Source organism: Artemia franciscana, chromosome 18 (genome assembly GCF_032884065.1).
Source record: "Artemia franciscana chromosome 18, ASM3288406v1, whole genome shotgun sequence".
Taxonomy (NCBI): Eukaryota; Metazoa; Arthropoda; class Branchiopoda; order Anostraca; family Artemiidae; genus Artemia; species Artemia franciscana.
This window is the reverse complement of record NC_088880.1, coordinates 19,933,252-19,945,545: the sequence shown is the minus strand read 5'-3', so window position 1 is coordinate 19,945,545 and position 12,294 is coordinate 19,933,252. Positions and strand designations below refer to the sequence as shown.

Genomic DNA, 12,294 nt, shown 5'->3' with positions numbered 1-12,294 from the left:
TAAAATTAGAACTTTAAAGCACAAGATCCTTCTAAATATCAAATTTCATTAAGATCTGGTCACCCTTTCATAAGTTACAAATACCTCAATTTTCAAAATTACCCCCCCCCCAATTCCACCAAAGAGAGCAGATCCAGTCCGGTTATGTCAGTCACGTACCTTAGACAGGTTTCTATTCTTCCCATCCAGTTTTATCCTGATCTCACCGCTTTAAGGATTTTCTAAGATTTTCGGTCCCCCCAACTGCCCCCCCCCCCAATTACGCTTGATCCGGTTGAGATTTGAAATAAGAGATCTGAGTTACGATTTCCTTCTAAATATGAATTTTCATGAAGATCCGATCACTCCTTTGTAAGTTAAAAATATGTCATTTTTTCTTATTTTTCAGAATTAGCCCTGCCCCAATAGTGCGGATCCGTTCCAATTATGTAAATCATGTATGTAAGACTTCTGCTCTTATTTTTCCCACCAAGTTTCATTCCGATCCCTCCAATCTAAGCGTATTCCATGATTTTAGGTTCCCCACCCCAAACTTCCCCCAATGTCACCAGATCAGGTCAGGATTTAAAATAAGAGCTTTGAGACACGATATCCTTCTAAATATCAAATTTCATTGAGATCCGATCACCCGTTCGTAAGTTAAAAATACCTCATTTTTTCAGAATTAACCCCTCCCCCAACTACCCCAAAGAGAGCGGATCCGTTCCGGTTATGTCAATCATGTATCTAGGACTTGTGCTTATTTTTCCCACCAAGTTTCATCCTGATCCCTCCACTCTAAGTGTTTCCAAGTTTTAGGTTTCCCCCTCCATACTCCCCCCCAAGGTCACCAGATCCGGTTGGGTTTAAAATAAGAGCTCTGAGACATGATATCCTTCTAAATATCAAATTTCATTGAGATCCAATCACCTGTTTGTAAGTTAAAAATACCTCATTTTTTCTAATTTTTCAGAATTACTCCCCCCCAACTACCCCAAAGAGAGCGGATCCGTTTCGGTTATGTCAATCATGTATCTAGGACTTGTGCTTAATATTCCCACCAAGTTTCATCCCAATCCCTCCACTCTAAGTTTTTTCCGAGTTTTAGGTTTCCCCCTCCCAACTCCCCCCCCCCCCCAATGTCACCAAATTTGGTCGGGATTTAAAATAAGAGCTCTAAGACACCATATCCTTCTAAATATCAAATTTCATTGAGATCCAATCACCCATTTGTAAGTTAAAAATACCTCATTTTTTTAATTTTTCAGAATTACCCCCCCCCCAACCACTCCAAAGAGAGCGGATCCGTTCCGGTTATGTCAATCATGTATCTAGGGCTTGTGCTTATTTTTCCCACCAAGTTTCATCCCAATCCCTGCACTATAAGTGTTTTCTAAGATTTTAGGTTTCCCCCTCCCATATCCCCCCCTAATGTCATCAGATCCGGTCGGGATTTAAAATAACAGCTCTGAGACACGATATCCTTCCAAACATCAAATTTCATTAAGATCTGATCAACAGTTTGTAAGTTAAAAATACTTCAATTTTTCTATTTTTCCGAATTAACCGGCCCCCCACTCCCCCCCAGATGGTCAAATTGGGAAAACGACTATTTCTAATTTAAGCTGGTCCCGTCCCTGATACGCCTGCCAAATTTCATCGTCCTAGCAGACCGACAGACCGACAGAATTGGTGATTGCTATATGTCACTTGGTTAATACCAAGTGCCATAAAAATGGCTAAAAATTAAATTTGCAAAGGAACCATTTAGTATGTTTGGAAAGAGCACAAAAAAGAAAAAAAAAGGTAGATATAGAGTGCTTTCTAGAACATACTTTTTATGCTAATATTGAAAGCAATACTAATTACTTCCAGCAAAAAGTCAGTTTAAGGCTTTAAAGGTGACTAATTTTGCCACTAAAAAGGGCCAAAAATGTGGCTAGAAACAAACCATTTCTTAAAATCAATTATCCAAAAACCATAGATTCCAAAGGAATCGATTTATAACAATTTAACACAAAAAATTAATTCATACATCTTTTTCTAAGGACAAATTTCACAATGGTGATAACATTTTCCATGAAAAGATTCAGTATAGCAGCAATTGAAAAACAGACACACCTAAATGCTCCTGCATTCAACTGTTTCTAACCTAGCTTTTTTTTTAGAAGAAAAGAGCATGGAACTTTATAGCTTCTTTGAAAATTATTCACAAGGCACATTTTAGGATGGATTCAGTTTTATCTGGCTCTTTCCATGAAATGTCAGGAGAAAAGGGCTAGCAACATTACAACACCAAACAGAAAAAGTAGTTTTCTATCATTTTTATACAAGGAAATCAATCTGTATTTTTTGTTCATAATTCTGTTCATTAATTTGTCATATTGCCACAAAGTTTAGCTTGCAAAAAATGCACCCTTTTATGTAGACACTAAGAAATTCTCTGAAATCTTGGGAAAGAGATCTTCAAGTTGTCCAGTTTATTGGATAAGATTCTAATAAATCAATGCCTTGGAATATTCAGCTTAAACAATTTATCTATATTGGAATGGTAGGTTTTTAATCAATGTAAAACTCTCCTATTCTTAGAATGTTCTGACGATTTAAGCATCTTAAATGAAAAATTTAGAAAACTGAATGAGTTTTTGAGGTTATGCAAGTTCAGGGTGTAAGAATGGGTTGAAATTGATGTTAAGAAGACTAAGTTGCCAAGAATATGAAAAAATGAAGGCAAATACAAGATGTTGGGTAATGAGAAGATCAATCAAGTGGACAGCTTTACTTACTTAAGTAAAATTATTAGTAAAGATGGTGGGTGCAATGAAGATATTAAAAGTAGAAAAGCCAATTCCCCAGTTGTTGTTTTTTTCATATGTTGAAAAAAGTTTGGAAGAATAGGAAAATGGGTCTGCAAACCATGATTGGAATATTGGAAGCTATAGTGATGACAGTGATCAATATAGTTCTGAAGCATGGACACTCCTAAAATAGAGGAGGATTTGCTCAATGTTTTCTAGAGGATTTGTCTACAGATTGTTTTGCATACCCAAATGACTGAATGTATCTCAAACAGTGAACTTTATCAAAAATGTGGTTTACTTCCAACTCCTAGGCCTACAGCAAGAGAAAGGTTGAGATGGCTAGAGCATGTTCTGTGGATAAATGATGATATATTACCAAAGATTGTCCTAATCAGCCAACAGGCTTGGACCAGACAAATAGCAGGTCATTCCCAAATGGGTTGGAATGATGTCACAAGGAGAGATTTAAAGGAAATGGGAACTTCTTGGGAAGGGTGTAAAGAAAGAAGCTTAAATACTACAATAAGTTAGTTAGTAGTTATTAGTATTTACTATTAGTATTTAGTTATCAGTATTAGTGTGTGTTAATGAATTTTTAAACCTGCAATTTTTGGGCTAATAGCACAATTTCTGGCTCTTTCAATCTGATGACACAAATAGAACTTGATGTCATTCTCATAAGCTTTTCAAAAATGTATGGTTCTCAGTATGGTTCAACAAACCATAACATACTTTTTCAGGCACCACAGACAAGTCAGCTCATTACTATCCCAGAAACTGGATTCGTCCTATGATTAGAAAGTGTAATTACAGGCAATAAAATGGAATTTATAGTGGAAGTAATTAGTATACTAAGAGAGAGCATAAAAACATACACTTACCTTAAATTACCTTAAATCACATCTTCTGGCAACTAAGGTTGATGACATATCTAGTGTTTTGGTTGTCCTTAATCTAAACTAAGCATAGAAAAACTCTAAATTTGCAGCAATACCATCTGTTTTATTTACCTCAACAAAACAGCAACAAGTGAAAAGCTTGTTGCAAAAGGAAGTACTTATCTGAATCTTAAAGTTTTATTCCCTTAGCTCTAACATTTGTAAAATATATTATTCAGTGTCATGAAGTAGGAGAATGGGTAGAGTTTGGTGCACTAAAACATGGGTCAGATCACCATTCCCATTGTTCAGAAGGAAACAATACAAAATTATGAAAACTACTTAAAAGATTCTAAAATAGCCTACTTACTCATATCATTACTTAAGGTGTATTAAAAAGCCCCCTAGTAGTAGTTTTGGGCCTCGTAATCTAAGACAGGGGCAAGATATAAAATAACAGTATAAAAATATAAACAAAATGAATTTAATGAAAAAAAAACAGCAGGCACCTGCCACCCCAGTCCAGGATTCCAGCCAGACATAAGGAACAATTTTAAGAAAACAATTTTTACTTTATTGTATTGTATCAGATTAACAATGCTTCTTGACTACTAAGGCCCCTGCATCAGCCCTGCAGTGCATTGCTGCAGCATGATTTGATCTCTGGGTCCTGTATTACCAAGCTAAGGTCAAATCCACTGTGCCACCACAGGACAATTTTGACTTCATAATATTCAGAATCATTTTAATTAAAAAATTTTGCTGGGAGAGAACCTTTATCTTCACTTCTTACCATGTATTTTCAGTTTTTCTATCACAGTTCTAAATATTTGTGTCTATTCTCTAAGTCTTGAAAATTGTTGTATAAGCCAATAAACAAATGCCATCAAACCTAACTTAACCTGATTTATCACTATTTGTCTATTGATATGTCTTTGTGAGATATAATTAGATGGTACTGATGGTTTTTAATTACATATATAGAGTATGTTAAAACAGCAAGGTGCAGTTGGATCCATGTTTATTTTTCAGAATTTTGTTTTAAAAAATCATTCAACGTGAAAGAAGTTCTCCCTATGCAAAACGTGTTAGCTAGGATTATTGTGCATATGCTATTATGAACTAAGAATTGTTTCTTAACATGTTACCTAATGTATGGCTGGAATCCTAGGCTTATATGATATAACCTATATGCAATGAGGGTAAAATTCTAGTTTAGTGACTTCTTGCTATCTTGGAAAGGGGTTAGGTTAGGAAACTGAAACTTTCAGGGATGGTTCTACAGGCAAAAGTATAGGCTATCCCAGGAAGCTATTTTAAAGTACCAATCTCTACTCCTTCTCCCTCTAGAGAGTCCTGAAATTTGCCTACATGACAGGTCTATAGTTATTGAAATTTTGACAAAACAACATTATACCTTAATTTTCAGTTAGGCTACCAGTTGCCTTTTCTCTGCCTTTATTTCTGATAATGAAATTCCTGTTATTTGAGTAGAATTCTGAGCCATATCAATGTTGTTGTTTTTTTCAAAATTTAGGAAATGTATTTGCATATCTTTAAAACCTTATAAATTGGGATTGAGCAAAGTTGTGAAGCTGAAAACAATGTTGTTGTACTTCATTCAAGCAGAAGATACGTTTTGCAAGGTTTCACTTTTAAAACACATTTATTTTTAAAGGTCATCAAAGGACAGGACCCCCTAGAGGGATAGGGAGTGGAGGTAGGTACAGCAAAATACTTTCATGGGACATACTTTAGATTGTAGACCCATCCCTGAAAGTTTCATTTTCCTAACCTAACCCCTTTCCAAGATAGCAAGAAGTCACTAAACTAGAATTTTACCTGGAATGAGTTTCCTATAGGCCAACTCTGTTCTTCCTGCTGGTTGTTGCAGTAGTCCCATTGTTGTAGCTAGTTTGTTCTTAAGCTATATTAGTAGAAAGAAAAGTCAGGCTGTGTAAATACATTAAGCACATATAATTCAGGCTAGGCTATTCATATTTCTATCAGGGGAGGGGGAGGGTAAAGTTTTGGTTTGTCTTAAGGAATGAAATATTCTTGGCTAAGTAAGTACTTTTGACTTTAAAGTAGGTTTTAGACGTTTCCTTCAAGAATGATATTCTCATATCAAAATATATTCTAAGATCCTGAAAATATTATCCACCAAGAAATACGTCTCAAAAGCTTTCTGCATTCAGCCTAGGCCTACAAAACATCCCAATGCTAAGCTACCATTAAAAACAAAAATCCTACCATTCCTGGCAAAAGCGAATGCCAACAAAACCTGGTCCACGACTAGTTGCGGTATTCATCATACAGAGTTTTTCAAAGTATTTCGTAGCCTAATTCCAATTCCAGAATTTAACGTGTTTAAAGAGGCAATTCCGTTACGACAGCACTGCCGCGACACCGAATTCCGATCTATTTTTATACCCGACGGAATCATCGAGAAAAATGCCTGAACTGCCTGAAATGCCTGAAGTATGGGCTTAGGGATTAAGATGTATAGTGCATATTTACCGTCATGTTCACCAATAGAACACCTGTAACAAATTGACTGTGAACAGGTGAATTAGAAGGTGAGAATTTCGAGGAATTATTGCTAATAAAAGTGAGCAAAGTTGTCTTGATTCAACTTTAGATTAACAATTTGATATTTCAATATCAATACTGAAAATTTACATTGAACTTTGTTAAGTTTTTGACTTTATTACAAGAGCTCTTACACAACTTAGCATGAAATGTGATCTATGTTGATAAAAAGGAGCATCAGTTAACATATTTATTGAAATAGCGAAATAACTACCATTCTCCCTTTATGGAGGACATGTGAGGTAAAATTTTTTATTAACACTTCCTCACGTCTCGAGAAGTAAAAAAGATAAATTTTTTATAAGCTACTTGACTTCAAATCAAATATGGACGAACACATATAAAATGAATGCGACTTCAAAGACTCCAAATCTTGACTTCAAAGATGGACGAACTCATATAAAATGAATGCGTCAAAACGGTTGTCGTAGCGTCAGCACATGAGAAATTGATATTATTACTCCCAACGAAACCATCTCGAAGGTCTCATTTCCTACATGTTTTGTTCCTAGTTCGAAATGGAGGAGAAATAAACGCTGAAATCAATCTTGCTTGGTTTGGTTGGAAACAAGAAGAGGAACCCTCAGCCAATATTTGAAGAATTTGCGAGTGTTTCTACTTACCTACTGGCAGTATATAAACTATACTATACACTTGAGTACACTAATCTTCGGTGTTTGCGCAACAAATAAATTCTTTAAAATCTTTTAAAACAAGGAATTTGTCTAAGAAAAGTAAAGAGTCTTATTAAAACATAAAATGAGCTGAAATAAAGTCATTAAATAGATCAAATTTACTACAGATTGAACTAAGATCAATGACCAAACGTGTAAAAATAAAGATGAAGCTTTTACAATGTCGTAAGGTAGCTTTTGGGCTTTACTTTGTTGCTGTCTTCTGCCTCCGTCCCTATTACCGGAAAAAAAAACCTGCACCGTGATATATGGATAGCTCTTTCACGATCTGCTTAACCAGAGCCATGACGACAGACAATGCTACAGGGTGACCTTATAGAGTACCGTTCATTGAAGATATGCTTCGCTAGTAATTGAAATAGAACTCGACTTGATCCCAATTATTAGATTATTGTTCTTTTTTTGTGGGCTCTGCTGGGCTGAATATCCTCTTTCTAGCTGTATTATTTATTACGGGTTTCCTTCCCGATTGAGATTACTTTTGCGGGACATCGACACTTGAGGATTGCTAGATATTGGAAACACTGTGGACGTAAGATTATAAAAAATCCTCCATTGAGTTGTAGATATCGAGAACTTCCTGTTGTTTTGTTCTCTGCCACTTTAAGTGTTCTGTGTTGACTTGAAAAGAAGCAATTGGTCCCTGACCTTCACTGACCAAACTATTACTATGCTTGAGGTTGTAACAATTGCAATGGTATAAATAGAATCCAGGATGAGAATTTGAAAGGAGCCTTCCAAGAACCGCTGGGTATAAATCTAGAGAGCTTACAATTTTAACGTTGTAAAGAATGAACGAAATATGTTTAAAATTAGAAACACATCTAGGAATATGAGCAAAAACTCACTAAGCTTGATAAAAGAGAGAAAGACCTTGTAAAAGAAAATTATGAGCTATAAATTACGCGGAAATAAGGGAAAATTAGTGGAAGTAGAAAAGGATTTAAATTGTAAATTAAAGAAATGTAAAATAAATACTATGGATGAAACTGTGATGATCTGGAAGATGCAGCCTGATGGTAAAAAACCAAAGTATTGAGTTGCCAGGCAATGAAATTTTGAGGAAGTAGTCAGTCTATACTTTTCACAGTTAAAGACAGGAAGGGGCCTTAATTGCTGATAATGAACAGGCTAAAGAAACATGGGCAGAATATTTTGAGACTGTATCAACTATTGAGAAAAAACTATGGGAAACAGCGTAGAAAAGAAAAATACCGACAGTTGCTGATTGAAGGAAAATTTATTTGCTTTGAGAAGTTAGAGACAGACTTTAATTGACTTGTCTGTGATTCTAGTACAAATTTAATGAAACCACTTTAAACAAGAGGTAAAAAGTGTGAATGTGCTCTACCAATATGCATTAGCTTTTTGTTGCTATCCTAAGCCATTTATAAGATAGTGTGGACACCTTATATTTTCAACTTGACTATATTCAGTCTTTCAATTTACATCTCATTTTCATCGTTAATAGATTCTAGTCCCACAAGTACCGAAAGTGCTAAGACTTTTGGGCAGATTTGCAATCAACTTTTGTTAGCCCTTTGAGGGATTAAAGTAAAACTTACAAGAGGCTTTTTTGAAGGGGGAGCATCTGGACCTCGTATTCAACTTTGGGAAGAAGAGAACAATGGCTAAAAAAATTTGTTACAAATCTGCCCCAAAAATTTTAGTACTTTTGGTACTTGTTGGACTAAAATTTATTAACGGAGAAACTACAATGTAAATTGAAAGACTGAATATACCCAAGTTAATAAAGTAGGTATACTTTAGTAGATAGTCGACAAGAAGTAGACTGGGTTCTTGGCCACAGTGTATATTAACAAATACAGTCCAATTATTTGTCAACATTAATGTCGATGGTGAAGTTGAGGGGACTAACGATAAAAAGCTCCGCGAGAAGTGCTGAACCGGTACTAGGCCAGATTGGCCTTAGACCGGTTCGTTAAACATAGCAAAATATTAAAGATGGCGAAGCGATTGCATGGGATAAAGAGATACCGTTTGATGTAGAAAATTTCGAAAATTGAAATCAGGGTTTAACACTTGTAAATAATATATACTTAGTCTAGTCGAATAACCAAGCGTTGTAACAGTCCTGTCTTTTGAAGAGAAAGCCTATATTCGCGAATTATGCCTTTTACCTTAATTACCATGTCACAGCTTAGGCTACTAGTAGTCCAGACCAAGGCCTATAGCCTACTTGAGAAGCAGAATGGTCTATTTAAGTACTGAAAAATGGGAGTAAATTTATATTTTCAGGAAATTCCACTTTAAGACAGGGGCTTAGATAGATATGCCTGTCTAAATTTTGACAATAAAAGATTTTACTCTAAGCCTATCTGAAAGTCTATTTCTTCAAATCAAGGGAAAGTCTCAGTATGGCCTAAAATCTTTCTGAAATAAACGAATTAAATTATCAAAAAGAAAAAAACACCAAACATAATCTGCTGAAGATTATCTCTTTTGTTAAACTAGAAAAATACTGAAGATTATGAAGCAATTACATGGGATTAGGAGTTGCTTTGTCTTTGAGAAAATTTCAAAATTGAAATCAGGGGTATATAAGTAGGATATTAAAACACTTTTAAATTACATATCCTTAGACTAGTTGATCTTTTGACATATCTTTTGACAAGAAGGCCAAGATTTAAAAATTATGACTTTTACCTTTAACCCAATATCATAGCTTAGGCAACTAGTAAGGCCAGACCAATGCCTTTAGCCTGCTTGAGAATCAGAATATTTAGATGCAGAGAAATGAGTATAAATTTCTATTCTAGGGCATTCCAGTTTATGAAAGGGGCTTAGGTAGATGGACAGAACTTTTAGAGACAAAAACCCAGGGCTTAGAATATACTCTGGGAAAGTTTTATCAAGCTACAATCCCTATGCTTACTTGTTTTATAGGGCTTAGAATATAGGATTTTTACAGCTTAGGTTTAATGACATTAGGGGTGGATCCAGGATTTTTTTTTAGGAGGAGGGGGGTGTACATAATAGGTTGCTTTAGTAAACTTTGCAAACAAAGAAATACCCCCAATCAAAAGGGAACCTCAACAAATATCTTTTGTAGGTAGGTAGTGGAAATGGTTGTAAATGTAATCTAAAATTTGGTGAGGGTTTAAGTTCTAATAAATCTGTTGAAATTAAAATGGTATGAAAATATTGATACAAAAAATAGTAAGTTATAAAAACCATCCTGCTGTAAAAAAAATAAAAAGCTATTCACCATATTTAAAAAAAATATGATATTTAATATTTTCTGTATAATTTTTTGCCTTTGCACTTCTGACCACTATAGTGAGTGAGTTTAAGCTTTTTATTTGTAAAAAAAAAGATGGTCTTGAACCATCTTTTGGGGTCATACACTCTTTGTGACAATTTGTATTGGTCAAATCATTTAGTATGTTGCCTAACTTTGTGACATCTCTTAGTAACTATGACAGTAATGAAGAGTAGGAAATCAGGATAAAGACACAACTTGTATATTCATAAAAGATACATTAAACATTCAATTCTAGTTCTTTTAGGGGTTTAAAAGGAAAAACAGAACAAAGAGATAGAAATGCATAGAAGGCATTTAAAGCAAGGGTTTTAAATATAGGCACTAAAGTGTTAACTAATCACTGTTTCTTTTTAAAAATAGTGTTTTATTAAAGAGTTTCAACTTTGACAAAATCTCAAAGATTTATTAATCAAGATTTTACCTTTCATAACAATGTAGCATATCTTTCTGCTTTTTAAAGTTAACAATATTTCACTTAAATTACAAAATTTATAATATTATGAGAAGAAGTTTTTTTTTCTATTTGCACTCCTTCACATCAATTTATTACATAGTTGATGTCTACCTTAATATTTCTAATGGCAAATTCTGTCATACTAGAGTCCTTTCAGTTTAGAGCTCTGTGTTGGTATTTCCTCTTCTATTCATCCTAAAATATTCAAATAAAGACAAAATTGTCAGAAAAATAGGAACTCTAATAAAGATGCATGCAGGTATGTGCTTCAAACTAAGTATGAGTTGAAATACTCCTTAAAAAACAAATAATTATGTGTTTGTTATCTTTGTATTTGATAGGTATAGATTGGCGATTTAAATTTTCAGGGTTTCAAGCTGTGTAGATTTCTAGTTAGTTTTTTGTAAATCTGAATATTTTCATAATTTCAATTCAAATGTTTAAATCTTGATATGTCTATTGAGCACAAACATAAAAATTTGAAATTTGACTCAGATTTAGCATTAAGTAAGAGAATTTTCCTATAAAAATTTTGATCTAAAAATAACTAATTGTGGAAATATGATTGGATGGCATGTATCAAAATAAGTATAAAGATCTTCAGTAGTATATATAGCAGTTTAGACAATTTTATGGACAAATATATGCAACCCTTATACAAAAATATAGCTACATTTTGTGGCTGGTTGGTATTAAGAAGGTAAGAAATTCTGAAGTAATATTGCAGTTGTATTCTGTTTTTGTGGTTAACTCAAGTTGTGTGAATTTCCCCTTTTTATCATTTTTTTTTATTTTAAATATTTGAAAAAAATCAATGCCATTCCACTGATTCAAACTGAGAATTCAGAGACCCATCTATACCAGCTAGATAAAAAAAAAAATAAGCACATAATCATTTGCGTTCTATTATAAACAATTCTTCAAAAATCTATTCTTCTTAAATGATTACTCTAGCCTTTGAAGGAGTATTTTGCCTCATATACTTAGTTGTAAGTATATACATATACAAACCTTTATTAAAGTTTAAAGAGTATAGCCTTTATCATAATGTTTTAGGATGAACAGAGGTGATTTGTCGTATAATATAGAGTTTTCATTAGATAAGAATATGTAGTAAAGAGGCCACTATTTGCTCACCAAAATCTAAAACTTATACTAATGATTTTTGCACTTCTCCTACATTTTCTACTGTACAAATCCCCTAAACACACTGATGTTGTAAAAACTACCCTGCTTTGCAAAAAAAGCAAACCAAACCAGACTACCAAAAAGTAATGATTCCAATTTCTTTGCCTCTGTGCCATAGAAAGGTATGAAAACAAATTTTTGATAGTAAAAAAGAATTAAATATTTTGCTTTCAGCCCTGTTGTGACAGCACAATCCTGAAACATCCTTTCAACAGCCTAAAGAAGCTAGGATTTTAAATTTCCCCTCCTTTTTATTACAAAATTAAGATTTTCGCCTCCCAGTTGGCTTTTGTGGTAAAATGAACAGATTCCCTTGATAAACCTAAATTTAATGAAATACTTTTTGGCAGTATGTATCGTTAGTAAAATTTAACAGAGACTGCACAAAGTAACTAAAACCTTATTTCAAACTTGTTTGCAA

General features: G+C 33.9%; 2 protein-coding genes across 2 annotated transcripts in view; one reads left to right on the top strand and one right to left on the bottom strand.

Annotated features, from left to right (window-relative positions):
* The window catches only part of LOC136038725 (DNA-directed RNA polymerase II subunit RPB9-like), a 23,063-nt gene extending 16,997 nt beyond the window's left edge, over positions 1-6,066 (bottom strand). The window contains exon 1 of the mRNA XM_065722063.1: positions 5,912-6,066. Coding sequence (XP_065578135.1) covers positions 5,912-5,973 — 62 coding nt within the window. The 5' untranslated portion in view covers positions 5,974-6,066. The remainder of the gene's footprint in view (positions 1-5,911) is intronic.
* LOC136038728 (glutaredoxin-like) overlaps positions 3,802-12,294 on the top strand; it is a 25,724-nt gene continuing 17,231 nt past the window's right edge. Inside the window, exon 1 of the mRNA XM_065722064.1 lies at positions 3,802-3,833. The gene's annotated coding sequence lies outside the window, so the exon portion shown is untranslated. The remainder of the gene's footprint in view (positions 3,834-12,294) is intronic.